The sequence below is a fragment of the Phoca vitulina genome, unplaced genomic scaffold (genome assembly GCF_004348235.1).
Source record: "Phoca vitulina isolate PV1807 unplaced genomic scaffold, GSC_HSeal_1.0 scaffold1, whole genome shotgun sequence".
Classification (NCBI taxonomy): domain Eukaryota; kingdom Metazoa; phylum Chordata; class Mammalia; order Carnivora; family Phocidae; genus Phoca; species Phoca vitulina.
In genome coordinates, this window is record NW_022589704.1 from 105,155,571 (window position 1) to 105,171,795 (window position 16,225).

The window sequence follows — 16,225 nt, forward strand, 5'->3', positions numbered from 1 at the left end:
TTCTTAGATATTTTATTATTTTTGGTAAAATTGTAAATGGGATTGCTTTTTAATTTCTCTTTCTGATGCTTCATTATTAGTATATAGGAATGCAACAGAGTTCTGTGTATTGATTTTGTATCCTGTGACCTTACTAAATTTATTTATTAGTTCTAGTAGTGTTTAGGTGAAATCTTTAAGGTTTTCTAAATATAGTATCCTGTCCTCTGCAAATAGTGAAATTTTACTTCTTCCTTAACAATTTAGATGTTTTTGATTTCTTTTTCTTGTCTGATTGCTGTGGCTATGTTGAATAAAGTGATGAGTGTGGATATTCCTGCCTTGTTCCTGATCTTAGGAGAAAAGCTCTCAGGTTTCCCCATTGAGTATATTAGCTGTGGATTTTTTTTTACATATGGCTTTTAGTATGTTGTGGTATTTTCCCTCTAAACATACTTTGTTAGGTTTTTTGTTGTTGTTGTTGTTGTTGTTGTTTTTAAGAGAGAGAGAGTATGTTTGAGCAGGCAGGGAGGGGCAGAGAGAAAGGAAGAGAGAAACTCAAGCAGGCTCCACGTCATTGCGAAGCCAGTCATGGGGCTAAATCTCAAAACCCTGAGATTATGACTTGACCTGAAATCAAGAGTCACAGCCTCAACCAGTTAAGCCACCCAGGTACCCCAAAGGATTTTTTATTATGAGTGGATATTGTACTTTGTCACACGCTTTCTCTACATCTATTGAAAATGTAATATGATTTTTATCCTTTCTCTTATTGATATGCTGTATCATAATGATTGATTTGCAATATTTTATTTAAAGATTTTATTTATTCATTTGAGATAGAGACAGAGAGAGCACAAGCAGGGTGAGAGGCAGAAGGAGAAGGAGAAGCAGACTCCCCGCTGAGCTGAGAGCTGGACGTGGGGCTTGATCCCAGGACCTGGAGATCATGACCCGAGCCAAAGACAGACACTTAACCATCTGAGCCACCCAGGTGCCCTGATTGATTTGCAATATTGAATCACTCTTGCATCCCAGGAATAAATCATGATGAATGATTTTTTTAATGTATTGTTGGATTCAGTTTGCTAATATTTTGCTGAGGATTTTTGTACCTATGTTCATAAGTGATATTGGCCTGTAGTTCTATTATTTATTTATTTATTTATTTATTTATTTATTTAGTCATGTCTTTATTGTTTTGGTATCAGGGCAATGGTAGCTTCATAGAATGCATTTCAAATCCTTCCTTCCTCTTCTGTTTTTGAAATAGTTTGAGAAGAGTAAGTATTAATAATTCTTTAAATGTTTGATTGAATTTACCTTTGAATCCATCTGGTCCTGGACTTTTGTTGAGAGTTTTTTGATAACTGATTCAGTTTCATTGTTAGTCATTAGTCTGTTCAAATTTTCTTTCTCTCCCTCATTCAGTTTTGGGGAGTTATATGTTACTAGGAATTTATTAATTTCTTCTAGATTGTCCAATTTGTTGGCATATAATTTTTCATAATATTCTCTAATAATCCTTTATATTCCAGTGGTGTTGGTTGTTATTTCTCCTCTTTCATTTCTGATTTTGCTTATTTGAGTCCTCTCTCTCTCTCTTTTTATAAGTCTGGCTAAAGGTTTATCAGTTGTGTGGATCTTTTCAAAGAACCAGTTCTTGATTTCATTGATCTGTTCCACTGTTTGTTTGTTTGTTTCTATTTTGCTTATCTCTGCTCTCATCTTTATTATTTCCTTCCTTCTAGTGGTTTGGGGTTTTGTTTGTTGTTTTTCTAGTTCCTTTAGGTTTAAGGTTAGGGCATTTATTTGAGATTATCTTGCTTCTTGAGGCAGGCCTCTATTGCTATAAACCTCCCTCTTAGAAACACTTTTGCTCCATCCCAAAGATTTTGGACCATTGTGCTTTCATTTTCATTTGTCTTCATGTATTTCTTGATTTCCTTTTTGATTTCTTGGTTGACCCATTCATTGTTTAGTAGCACCTTATTTAAATTCCATGTATTTGTGGGGCGCCTGAGTGGCTCAGTCAGCTAAGCAGCTGCCTTCAGCTCAGGTCATGATCCCAGGGTCCTGGGATCGAGCCCCACATCAGGCTCCCTGCTTTGTGGGAAGGCTGCTTCTGCCTCTCCTACTTCCCCTCTTGTGTTCCCTCTCTTGCTGTGTCTCTCTGTCAAATGAATAAATGAAATCTTTTTGTTTTGTTTTGTTTTCAGATTTTTTTCTTGTGTTTGGTTTCTAGTGTCATAGCATTGTGGTTGGAAAAGATGCATGGTATGACTTGTCTTTTTGAATTTGTTGAAACTTGTTTTATGGCCTAATATGTGATCTATTCTGGTGAATATTCCATGTGCACTTGAGAAGAATGTGTATGAATATGCTTTATATTTTTTAAGATGAAATGGTCTACATATATCTGTTAGAGCCATCCGGTCCAATGTGTCATTCAAAACCAGTGTTTCTGGGTGTCTGGGTGGCTCAGTTGGTTAAACAACTGCCTTTGGCTCAGGTCATGACCCTGGAGTCCCAGGATCGAGTCCCACATCCGGCTCCCTGCTCAGCGGTGAGTCTGCTTCTCCCTTTTACCCTCCCCCATCTCATGCTCTCTCTCTCTCATTCTCTCTCTCAAATAAATCAATAAAATCTTAAAAAGAAACTGTTTCCTTGTTGATTTTCTGTTTGGAGGATATATCCGTTGATGTAAGTGGGGTGTTAAAATCATCTACTACTATCAATTCCTTCCTTTAACAGTTATTTTTGTATTTGGATGCTCCTATATTGGGTGCGTAAGTATTTACAATTGTTCTATCTTCTCGTTGTATTATTCCCTTTATGATCATATAGTGTCTTTCTTTGTCTCTTGTTACAGTCTTTGTTTTAAAGTCATTTTGACTAATATGAGTATTGCTACCCCAGCTTTCTTTTCACTTTTCTTTTCACTTTCTTATCACTTTTGTGTGATAAGTATTTTTCCATACCTTCACTTCCAATCTGCATGGGTTTTTAGATCTGAAATGAGTCTCTTATAGGCAGCAAATAGATGGGTCTTCCTTTCGTATTATGAGACATTTTAAAAACAAATTGTGTACTGATGATTTCATTACAACTACCCCAGTATGAATCTCCAACAAAGAAGACCTTTTTATTTTTTGCAACAAAAGCATACTACCATTATCATACCCAACCAAAATTAAAAATAATTTCTTGATATCATCTGATTACCAAATTTGATTTTACTTTATCTGCTTGTCTTTTTTTTTTTATAAGTCCACACATGGTGTTTGATTGATATGTCTCTTGCATCCATATCTCCTCTTTACTATTTATTTTTTTAAGAAACTGAGTCATATATTCCCACATTCTGGATTTAGCTAATTGCATCTTTGGAGTGTGGGTGAGCATATTTCTTTACCTCTTTCTGTAAATTAGTGTTTAAATCTCAGGGTTTGATTAGATCAGTTTCAAATTTTTGGCAAGCCCTTTGTAGTGTTGTGTATTTCTGATTATATCACATTAGAGACACCTTTATAATCACTTTAGAGAATGTTTAGATTGATCTGTGAGTTTAGGTATTGTTAATTTAATCCATCCACTAAAAAGTCGTCTATCAACTTATATTTTTATGGAATATTAAGTTACCATCAAATATATTCCATACAAGAAAGGAAGGATATGATCTGTAATTTTTTCAATTTTTAAAATAGGACTTTATTCTCTAAAATCCTCCAGAGGTGACCAATGGACTTATACAGATTAGATCAATGATAGGTAGATACATAGATAGATAGATAGATAGATAGATAGATAGATAGATAGATAATAGATAAAAGAACTAATAGATTGTATATCTTCAAATATATAAATGTGGTCATTAGTCCTTTTGGTACTCAAATTCTTCCATCAAATTAGCTCCTGTGCCATTTTTGAGATACTCTAATTTTGATAGCTTTCTTATTTTCAAGCAAAGGAAACATTCTGATATCATTTTATTCCAAACATAAACTCAGTAAAACCCTTCTTCATTTTAGTGGGAAAATGTGTTTAGAGACCACAATCTGTGCATTAGGGTGCTTTTAGTACTTTCAGTAGTCCAAATGTGAAAATACATCATTAAAACAATTAAATAATGAGTTCATATTGATACCACCAACTCAAATTAAAATTTCACAATTACATATTTTTTACATTTTATATTTTTATTTTATGGTAAAATTTTAGCTTCTGTTGTCATTAACAACATAATTAGCTATTAATTGTTCTTGATACATATAATAGTTTCATAAATCAATACCAACATTGTTTAACAAGAAAACTATTTAATATATTTTAAGACTTTTGTTATTTTTTTCTGATAGATATATCGTACTGTTTCCTACTAGTCAAATTACTGTTTTCAATATATTTAAATTTATGAGTTTATAATAAAACTAAAAATATTTTCATTTTTAGCTTGGGAGGATACTAGGGGACAATTTCAGTATTTTGAAACTGATAAATTAAAGAAGAAGCATCTTGCTTTTTTCATACAATCTTGTAGTTTATGGTAAAATAATAATTGATCAGGAATGTTTCATTTTTATAAAATATTCCTACTAATAAATCAAGAAAGAATGATAGAATTAGATCAGCAACTTAACAACTGGTATGTTTTTGGGCAAAGTCCTTATGTTTTATGAGTTTATTTGTAGTATTTATAAGTGGGGATGCTCGTTACCAGGCTTTGCCCTTAGGTATCTCGCTGTAACTGAACCAAAATTTCAGGAGAAAGTATATTAGCAATGGTAGGCTAACTAAGGTAGTAATCAGTCCCCAAATATTAACGCCTTAGTAAAATAAAAGGGCTTTTTTTATACTCCCATTACAAGGCTATGTGATCCTGTTCCATGAAGTCAAACATGATACAGTCCACCTCTATCACTCCATTTCCTTTTAGGCCCTTGCAATGCTCTATATGGATTTTGGTTTACTAAGTGATTTGCTTTGGTCAAAGTTGCATCAGCAAACATGCAATCAGAGGCCTGACAATTGCTCACCATCTTGTTGATCTTGGAGACTTTACCAATGGGAATTTGCTTGTGAGAGTATGAGAGGCCACACGGGGAGAACCAATGCACCCCAGCAAGCCCCACTGACCTAGCAGCTAAGTGCAGATGAATGGGCAGGCTTCACAAGACATTCTGAGCCTTACCAGAAACTGCCCAGATTAGCCAAGACCTGTAGAATCTTGGAATGATTGTTGTTTTAAGTCAGTTTTGGAGTAGTTTGTTATTTGGCAATGGATAACTGATACACTGAGAATATAGATGAAGCAAGATTAGCCAAATATAATAATATGATAAAATCAGGTTCATTTTATTACTCTGCATTCTTTACATGAATTTCAAACATTCTATAATAAAGAGTTAAAAAGAAACTACTGAATGTCAGTATCATTTGAAATAATTTTTAGTTAATTTGTTTTAATTTCCTTTCAATGTTTAGGAATCGCTCTTTTTTATTATATTTGATTTTTTAAATTATTTAAAATATTTGTTTTTTTCCAAAATTTAAAATATAAATATCCAGAAAGTTCTAGCTTTCATCTCTATACCCTCTCCCCCATTCTTTCTCTCTCTCTCCCCTCAGACATCCATTTATATTAGTTGTTACATGACTATTTTGGGAGGCATTTTAGAGATTTGTTAGTGAATTATTTGTTACCAATATATAGACAACTAGGCAAACAGGAGAATAAGGCAGTTATTAATTTCGAGAAAAACTACATTTGTTTGAGAAAAGGAAAATTAATCACATTATAAGATTTGCTATTTGTGAGTGGCATGTATGTTGTCACATCGCTGTAAACGGTATCCATTGATCTAACTAAAATTACAATACAACTATATTGGAGGTATGGGGGATAGAAAATTCTTTGGATGTGGGGGTAAAGAAAAAGCCAAATTCTTATCTTTATGTTAGTAAGTGAATAAAAAACTGTATAAATGAAAATAAACCAAGAAGTTGCAGTTTGGACATGCTATTCAGAAATACAAATAGTCAAGGGGCGCCTGGGTGGCTCATTCGTTAAGCGTCTGCCTTCGGCTCAGGTCATGATCCCAGGGTCCTGGGATCGAGCCCCACATCGGGCTCTCTGCTCAGCAGGAAGCCTGCTTCTCCCTCTTCCATTCCCCCCTGCTTGTGTTCCCTCTCTCGCTGTCTCTCTCTCTCTGCCAAAATAAATAAATAAAATCTTTAAAAAAAAAAAAAAATTCTCTTTCTTTAAAAAAAAAAGAAATACAAATAGTCAATACCAAAAGAATGAACTAAGAACTAAAAGTCATCTTCTTTGCAGAAGGGTGGTGGGACCTGTTGGTTTTTCATAAGGATCATTGTGATTATCTTGTGAGTATATTTTTGAATCCTTACTAGTTGTATGAGGTAAGCTGTTTCTTATAGCCCCATGAAAATATTAATTCTTTCAGAGTTTATTACCTATCTATTGCCGCCTAATGACTTATAGCAAAACTTGGCATCTGGAAACAACAGATATTATTACCTCATAGTTTCCCTGGGTCCTTGAACAACTTAGATGGGTGGTTCTGTCTCAATCTCTCATGGAGCTGCAATTAAGATGTCAACCCGAACTACAGTCATTTTGGTGTTTGACCGTGGCAGTCTGCTTCAGGGCTCACTCACATGGCGTGCCCAGAAGCCTCCAAGCTCACTCATGTGGACCTCTTCCAGGGCAGCCTCTGGACAGAGCAGTTGGCTTCTTTGACAGCGAGTGATCCAGGAGCACCCAAGAGGGAGGCCACGATCTTTTTAAAATCTAGTCTTGGAAATGCTATCTATCACCTCTACCATAATCTGTTAGAGGCACATCCATCAGTCCAGCCTGCACTCAAAAGGAGGGCATTAATTCAGGAACAAAATTTGAATGCAAGGATGTGGATAAGATATCTTAGGGGTTGCCTACAACAGGAGAAGTGGCTTCTTCCAGTTCCCATAAGTCAGTGTAAGCAGTAGCCTTGTGATGCAAAACCACCCAATTTGATTCCAGGGCTCATGTTCTTAACCACTGTGTAACTCTCACATTTGTTGCCTGTGTGGTGTTTACCCTGCATGTGAAAGCAGGGCCTCCTTTCACACTGTTGCCATCTTGGAAGTGTAGGGTGGTGGGAGGGATAATACACATAAGAGCTGACTTTCATATGTATGGCACACACCCAGGTGTGTTAGGTTTGAGCAAACAGAAATAAGCTATATGTTATGCTCTGTATATATGATGCAAACTATGACTCCCCCATTTACCTCTGGTTCCGAAAGTGTGCATGACTGCAAGAGAGAATTATAGGAGTACAAGGATAACCTTGAATTCACTCTAATTTATAAAAAGTCAAACCCTCTCAAGCCTTAGAACTTTATTGGTAATGAATTATCTGAGGCACCCTTCACACTTGATCATGACAAAGTGCAGCTTCATATTTCTGGGATGAGGCATTAGTCACAGGGGCATGTTGGCTAAGGTGAGGAGCTGGTGCTATATCTTTAAAGCTGTTGAGAGCCACTGAAGTGTTTTAAGCATGGGAGGATGACATAATAGGATATGTACCTGCTCCTCTGAGCTATAGCATTTTGTCTAAAACATCAGATGACATTCTACATTCTCATGCATGAGACAGCAGATGCCTCCTTTACACGCCACTGAATTCATTCATGTTACTGTAATGAGACTTACAAATTTCTCATATCTGCATATTGGTCAAAGTACCCTATTTCAAGGCACCCGTGTCTGCCCCTCTCTCTGTGCACATAACCAAATTTGTGGCCACAGCCAGGCTGTGAGCTTTCTATGGCACATACTGATTGCCTCATTCATGGTCTGTTGTCAGGTGGCAACCACGCTATTGACACATATTAGGAATTCAATGAATGTTGTTAAGTCAAAATGGACTCAACTTGATTGGACGTCTGCTCTGTTTTAGGTACCGTACTGAGCTCTGGATGTACAGAAATAAGATAATGTCATTTTATTTTATTAATAAAAAATTCATGACCATATATATTCATTCAGTTTTTCATTCATTAATCAAACATTTTTGAACTGCTCTGAATGTGGCATTGTGCCAGGTGCTGGAACACAGTATCACACAGCACAGGGCCGCTGCTCTTACAGCTTCTGGGACCACTGTTGGGACAGAACAGTATATGATGATCCTAGCTCAGTACACTGTGTGGGCACAGAATAGGGGCTCATACATCAGCACAGAGAAGGGCCACAATTGAGGGGAGGGGAGATTTTTTGGGGGAAGTAAACTCAGTGGTTCAGAAGAATGGATGCCAGGATGAATGGGGGTGCAACTCCATCAAGTATTAGGACACTGGATTGCTAAGACCTGGGTGGGGGAAGTGGGAAATCAAGGCTCTAGAAGGAATCAACAATGAAAGTAGTATTAGTAGGAGTTACTGATCTCTCTAAAGTGACATGCAAAACCAAGCAAACCTTCATCTCTGCTGTCTTGTGTCTTTCTAGCCCTCTACGAGCAATCCTGCGAGGTGTACAGGCACCAAGGGAACACAGCTGGTTTCTTCTACATTGACTCTGATGGCAGCGGGCCACTGGGACCCCTCCAAGTGTATTGCAACATCACAGGTAAGGATCAGAATCCCTACTCACTCTTAACCTAGCTATGTGATGGTACACAGCAAAAGAAGACCACTGGAAGGGGATATGTGTAAAAAAAATTTAAAGAACCAACTTCTGTGTAGGGGGGATGTTATTTAAGTAAATAATAGAAATTGGCAGCTGGGTTATCTTCATTAGAGAGGAAGACTTAATGGTCTTGATCACATTCCGCTGAACCAAGAATTAACTCTGAAGCATTTTCTTTAGAGCTTGGCCAGGACATTTTCTCTCTTAAAACTCAAAAGCAGAAAGAAAAGAAAAACAACTAAACAAACAAAAAACAAAACTCAAAATCAATAGGGAACCCTGACTCAGGAAGTGGGAAAGTGTGATTCATGTCTGGCCCCGGGGAAGGTGTGAATCCCATATGTTTTCTGAGCTTCAGTTGTTCATCAGTGAAATGGAAAAGTAGTTCCTTCCTCCCGGAGTTGAAGATGAGACACAATCATGAGTATTGGAGGAATTGGCCAGGCTACTTATCCAATAGATGCTTAATAAGAAAACTGAGCTATTTGCATTTTCCTGGCCACTCCTTTCTAAGTGCAGAAAGTCATAGTAAGAATTAATTATTGCACAGATTTAAAAACAATATACGATCACTAAGTTATTCTGAAAAATAATTCCTCAAAGCCAAAACCTGATGTAATAGTTCCTTAAAAATACAGCGATGCAAGTACCCTCTCCATTGTGAGTGTCATTAATTGACACACACACTTGTGTGTGTTTGTTTCAAGCTCTGGCCTTTGGAAATGACAACAGAATCTTGTAATAAAGCAGAAAAGTAGGAGGGTATTAGGGCTCATTGAGTACTCAGGTTTCAGGCTTCCCTGCAACAAGGCAAGCACATTCACCGAGCTCTTTCTGTAGCCACAGGCTGGCCTGGGCACTGAGGATATGCAGAAAAATAAGACACAGCCACTCTCATTTGTGAGGCAATAATATCAGGAAAAATGCCATGTACTCTCACAAGTAGAAATGCAAGCAAACCATTGCAAAACTGGTGATTATGGGCACTTACCCATTTGTTCAACCGGATACAACCAACCACACTTCTTCTGCAGAAGATGTTAGTTACACAGAATTAGATGCATTTCATTGCATTTCCTTAAAACTTCATCTCTCCAAACTGCATATATGCTGGCTGCTTCTCAGCTTCCCTATAACACAATTAGAAATTGTGACACTGTTTTCTTTTCTATGTTATGGTAACCTATAGCGTTAACCTATAGGTGAAGAACTAGTTTTCTCCGTGGATCTTGATTATTTTCAAAATGTGATTAACACATGGAGCTCCAGTGATTCTTGTTAAAAATTCAGACTTTCTAGCTTAAGAAATTGATTTCAGTAAATGCCGTTTTACTGAGTCCCCTAAGTGATTACAATGCAAACTGTCCCTGGTTTACCCTTTACCAAAAAACAGAGGAAGTGATTTGGCTGCAGAATAAGGGCAAGGGGACCAATGCCTGCTGATGAGAGATCAGGTGTGATTGCTTGTCTCCTACCCACTTTGGGAGCTGAACTGAGAGTTTACAAATACCATTTCTTGCACTCCTCACAATAAAAACCTGAGATAGATATTTTTATCTCTTACATAGAAGGAAAGAGAATATGAGAATTTCATGACTTGCTCGAGGTAATAAATACTGGGGCTAATAGTCAAGACTCAGGAAGCAAACAAAACCTTCTGGTGCAGTAATAATTTATATCACTCAAGCATTAACTGGATACTTTGTATTGCTTATGTTTTGCTTTAAACGGATTTTACTTTTGTTATAAAATAAGTCAATATTAATTATAGAAAAATTAACGAAAAAAGCAAGGTCTGAAGAAATTGTTAAAGTCACCTTTAAACCACAATCCACAGATTGCCATTGTTATTTTATTGTTAGGATTTCCTTGGGATTTCTTTTTTCTGTGAATGCATATGTGTGTTTCTTCTATGTACATATTTTTAAATATATATTTTAAAATCATGAATTTAATAGATAAGCATAGACTTGCCCTTATATCATTAAAATATACTTTGAGATTAAAATATCTACATTAAATATGGCTTAAAATTATTAAACTCTTCAAAATTATGTAAGCACAGTGACACGGAGGGTATAATTGATTCATAGGTCTCATTTACATGATGTTCCCTGCCTCTTTGGAAAGACTTCTCTTGGGGCTAATGTATGATATTTTGTCCGGGAATGGCTAAAGAGGAATGCTTACTTGTATTTAAAGGTTGCTATTTTGCTGATGTAATACTGAAGGAATCGGGACCTCGGAGTTGTCCTGGAGTTCATAGGTTTAATTATGTGTGACTGGGCATTTCTTTTACATATGCTGTTTTGGTTATGTGCAGTTGCAAAACATAGGTTTTCCTTCTTTTTGTTTTGTTTTTCTAAAAGAACTGTAAAAATAAAAGCAAACCTCAGTACAGGATAAATTCTATAATTCTCATATTTAACTGACACACATTTTAATACATCAATATAATGATAATCAAACACATGTTTTTCTATTTATAATTGTTAAATGTTCTTAAGTATGGATGACTTTTGACACCAGTGAAAGTGTAATGAAGTGGCCCAGGGAAGAGAGGGAAGGAGGAGGGAGAGAGAGAATGGACAAACAGAACAGAGGGAACAGAACAGTGTGGGGTGGGGTGGGAGGGAGACTCGTTCCGTGTTTACCCCCTTTTCTGAAAACACAAAGTTGCTCTTCTCTGCTCTTTTCAGCTGCATTATTGGGGTAATCACACAGAGAGTGTAAATGGCACTGGAAGGCAGGGGACCTGGGTTCTCTGTCTGCACCTTGCACCAGTCAGCTGAGTGTCCCTGGCCTAGCTGCACATAAATAAGATCTGGGATCCTAAAATAAGGATGTGGGGCCAGGTGGTCTCACAGGCCTTCCTCATTTAGAATTCCCTGAGAGATCATTTGAGGTTCGACAGAACAGGGGATGTTTCTCCTAAGAAATCTACAGATACTTGCAAATAGATGTCGTAAGGGTGAAGGACAGGTTTTAGATTGGAAAACAGTAAATTCTAATCACAACTGCATCTCTCTTCACAATGTGCCCTGGGTGGACATTAGCTTCCCATTCCTATACTGCAGATGGCACCTTACCCCTCCCAGGAGATTTATGTCTGTGCATCTCACCTAGCAGAGGGTAATCTTGGGGAGATGAGCTTCCCAAACGCTCACAAAGCAATGGCCCCATTCACTGGAAGGCAGCATGATCTCTGCATGGGGACAGTATGCCAATTTATGGGAGTAACCTAAGGGGGGTGATTAGGCTTATTTATAAAGTGGACTGAATCTGAACCTCTATACATTTTGACAGTGTGCCTGTGTTCTAAGTCGGTTCACCAGGGCACTAGCGGGTAGGAGAGAGGGAAGGCCCACTGTGGAGTGTTGAGTGAAATTATGGATGAAGAGGATAAAAAGTTTCTGGGGCACCTGGGTGGCTCAGTCGGTTAAGCGTCTGCCTTCGGCTCAGGTCATGATCCTGGGGTCCTGGGATCGAGCCCCTCATCGGGCTCCCTGCTCAGTGGGGAGCCTGCTTCTCCTTCTCCCTCTGCCTGCAGCTCTGCCTACTTGTGCTCTCTATCTCTCTGTCAAATAAATAAATAAAATCTTAAAAAAAAAAAAAAAAAAGAAGAAGATAAGTTTCTGCAGGAATGCACAGTTGGCCTACTTCTAACATCTCTATATAAGATTTATAATTCCGTTCAGCTCAATATAAGTTTGCACATTTCAGGCACTGTGAAGACTGCAACAGATACAAAATAGTGTCTGCATCAGTTTCTCCAGGCTGCTACAACCAATTGAGTGGCTTAAAAATACCCAGAAGTGTATGCCTCACTGTTCTGGAGGCTGGAATTCTGTCCAAAATCAAGGTGCTGCAGGGCCACACTACCTCTGAACCCTATAGGGGGGAATCCTCCCTTGCCTCTCTGGCTTCTGCTGGCTTGCCTAACCTTTGGGCATTCCTAGGCCTTAGCAGCAGCGCTTCAGTGACTGCGTCCCCAGATTGTCATCCTGCTTCCATGTAGCCTTCTCCTGTCATGCGTCTGTTTCTTCTCTTCTTATAAGGATATCAGTCATATTGGATTAGGATCCACCCTAATGGAGTATGATCTCATCTCAAGTTGATTACATTTGCAAGGAACCTATCGCCAACAAAAGTCATGCTCACAGGTGTCAAGGGTTAGTACTTCTGTGTATTTTTTGGACAGAATTCTACCCATAATGGTATCATTTCAGTCTCCTTCACAGGTTAATCATGGAGAAGACACAACAGCAATTATAATATGAGGGTCATGACAGGGTATGTATAGTGTTCTGGGAGCCCCCTGGAGGGACCCCTAACTGAGCCTCCTGTACAGTGGAAGGTATTTTGGGTAGGCAGATAATGCATGTTTCTAAGATCTGGGTGGGGAGTAGGAGCTATCCAGAAGAAGGCAAAGCAGGGCATTTCCAGGAAGAACAAATGAATGTCAGGAACAGCATTCCCGCGTCCCCTGAACCTGCATATTTGTGAGGGCCACCAAACTCACCAAGATGAGTTGTGACTTTAGAACACTGAGAAATTCATCAAACTGAATGAGTAGAAAAGGATCACATTTACCTGAGTAGGGGCAAGCAAAAGCTGTTGAAGGTCCATAATATGAACTATAGTTTCCCAGCAAAGAAATCTACTAAGTCAATTCCAGGGAAAAGAAGGAATGTTTTATGATAGACAGTTGTTGAGCATGCAGATTAGTTGACTGTCCCTGAATGAAAGATGAACCACTTTCTGAGCACCAGCCAGAAGATGCCATCCTCATATCATTCAAGGACTTTAGCACTGTTATCTTCAGGACAGTGGGACACTCAAAGGGCTTGCTCAAATTAGGGACTGTTTACAAAAGTGTGAGCCTACAAAAGGAAATTATGGGAAGGGGAAGAGCAGAGCTAGTAACAGAGGGGTTTTTCCCACCATCAGGCCCATAAAGGTGAAGGGAGGGAGTGTTGCCAGAGTGGGAAAGAGGGCAGCGTGTGGAGAAGCTGTGCCTTGAGAGAACTATGCTCTCCTGTGTGGGAATAGCTAACTAGGAGCTTGGGGAATGCTCCATCTCTCCTTGTTCTTTCCAGTCTCTTCCCTATGTCTCCACTGAGCAAACCCAGCTAGATTTCAGAAGGCAAGAACAAGTGTTGATGTAATGTTTTTCATCAGCCTTCCTGGGCACAGAGGAGGCAGTAGACAGATGGAGAGTGCATTGGTGAGGGGCAAAAGGAAAATATCGGTTAGCTTGTTTAAAGAACTGTGCAAAGAAGTCTGGGGAAACAAATGATTAGAATTCATCAAGGATCAATGATGGTAGTGAGGCAGGAGCTATCAGTGAAATCTACAAAGCATGCAAATATATGAAGCATGGATTTGTTCAATAGATTCTAACTTGAAGAAGAAAGTACTCCCTTTGCAGGTTGAATGGGAGTGAGATTAAGATGAATGCAAGAGGGGTGCTTTAGTGCCTTAGTTGGTTGAATATCTGACTCTTGATTTCAGCTCAGGTCATGATCACAGAGTCATGGGATCGAGCTCCATAATGGGCTCTGAGCTTAGAGTGGGGTCTGCTTGATATTCTCTCTCCCTCTCCCTCTGACCCTCCCCCCACTCTATCTCTCTCTCTCAAATAAATAAATAATTTTTTTTTTTAAAAAGATGAATGTGAGAAACACAAATTGAACGAAAGACAAAGAGAACTAACAAATTACAAGTTGGTAAGTCACTCAGATGGTGAATAATTGAGGGACGCAGAGACGACTAAGGGAAACTATGGCGTATTAAAATATAATGTTTTGGTAAAAGGGACACCTGGGCCCCATGCCACTACCTGGTTGTAAAAATCTCCTGTCCTGGATGTGGATAATTTTAGCCAATGATGAGAAGTTTGTAGGCATCCTTGGCTATGTCAATCCAATTGGGCAAGTAGGGAGGAGTGCATTCAAGACAACAAGAAATCCAAGAGGACTCAGAATTAGGTTACTGGAAGAAAATTCATGTAAGGTGAGCTTGCAGAGTGGGTTAGATGCCATAAGGAAGTAAGGAAGTTCCAGGCACTGGGATCAATATAAAGGAGAAGATAGGAATGGAGAAAGACCAGGGCACAGAAAGTAGTTGAAATTAGTAAAAACCTGAGAAATCTGTGCAGGAAGTTGGGGTTGAAAGGTAGAAGAATGAGTCTTCTCAGGTGTTTCCTGCTTCGCTCAGTGCAGTGGTTAATTTTATGTTTCAGCTTGGCTGGACCATGGTACCCAGATATTTGGTCAAAAATTATCATTAATATTTCAGTGAGGGTGTTTGTTTTAGATGAGATTAACATTTTAAATCAGTGAACTGTGAGTAAAGCAGATTACCCTCCAAAACATGGATGGGCCTCATCTGATAAGTTCAAGGCCTTGGTAGAAAAGAGACTGACCTCTAACAAGCAAAAAGAAATTCTGCCAGCAGATGGCCTTTAGACTCCAACTGCAACTCTTTCTGGGTCTCCTGCTTTCTGGTTTACCCTGGAGACATTGGATTTACAAAGCCTTCATGATCTTGTGACCCAATTCCTTACAATTGATCAATAGATTGATTGATAGAGAGATGATAGACTTAGATAGATATAGATATGGGTAGATATTTATAGTCACATCCTGTTGGCTCTTTTTCTCTAGACAACTGGGAATAGTTTAGTGCTCCTACTCTGGCTCTCCTCTCATTTCAGTATATTTCCAGCATGACATCAATCATACTACATTGTAACTAGTAGTGTTTACTTGTGAGTTCCCATGGATCTTTGAACTCCTTGATGGAAAATGAGGGACAGAGTGTGATGAATCCTGAATCTGCTTTATGCATGCTCCAATGAGTTCAGGGTAAATGGAACTCTGAGAAATCCCAGCCAAATTGAAGATTAATTTCTACCTTTCCCCTTTTTTCTTCCTAATCTTGCTAATTTATCTTAGATTAAGGTCCTGTCCCATTAAATCAATAGCAGTTTGGTACTGTGGATACTGCCTCCCAATGTCTGATTTAACTGGGTTTGAATCATTTCTACCACATGCAACGTCATCTACAAATCCAAGAGTGCAAGTACCCACATTTTCCCCATAGCCTCTAAGACTTCTCATCGATGGTCTTCCTCAAATCTGTTCTTTTCTTCAAACACAGGAATGACCAGTGGGAATAGCACATGTTTTGGATTCACATTGGAATTCAGATTCTAGTGCTGGCACATTCCGGCTGTGTGACCTTGGACAAGTCATTTAGCATTTCTGGATCTTGGTTTCCTTATCAGTGAAATAAAGATGTTAAAAATGGCTGCCTTTGAGATTAATGTGAGGATTAGAATATATATGCAAACTTCCCAGCCGCAAAAAGCAAATGGTCATGAAATTGGGTAACCAAACACCCTGGTGTGATTATTAATCATGCCCTCATTCTCTCTCACTGCTGCCCTAGTATAGATGATATCTGTATGATCATCCTAGCTGTAAAAGATAGCTGTCTCCTTTTGCCAGCAATAGAGTCTGTGCTCCTCCTGCAGGTGCCGTGAGA

The 16,225-nt window shown here is 38.5% G+C and overlaps 1 protein-coding gene across 2 annotated transcripts in view; it reads left to right on the forward strand.

Annotated features, from left to right (window-relative positions):
* Nucleotides 1-16,225, forward strand: part of CNTNAP5 (contactin associated protein family member 5) — a 792,175-nt gene that overhangs the window by 509,139 nt on the left and 266,811 nt on the right. For both annotated transcript variants that reach the window (XM_032412450.1, XM_032412460.1), the window contains exon 12: nt 8,495-8,614. In XM_032412450.1, coding sequence (XP_032268341.1) covers nt 8,495-8,614 — 120 coding nt within the window. The remainder of the gene's footprint in view (nt 1-8,494; nt 8,615-16,225) is intronic.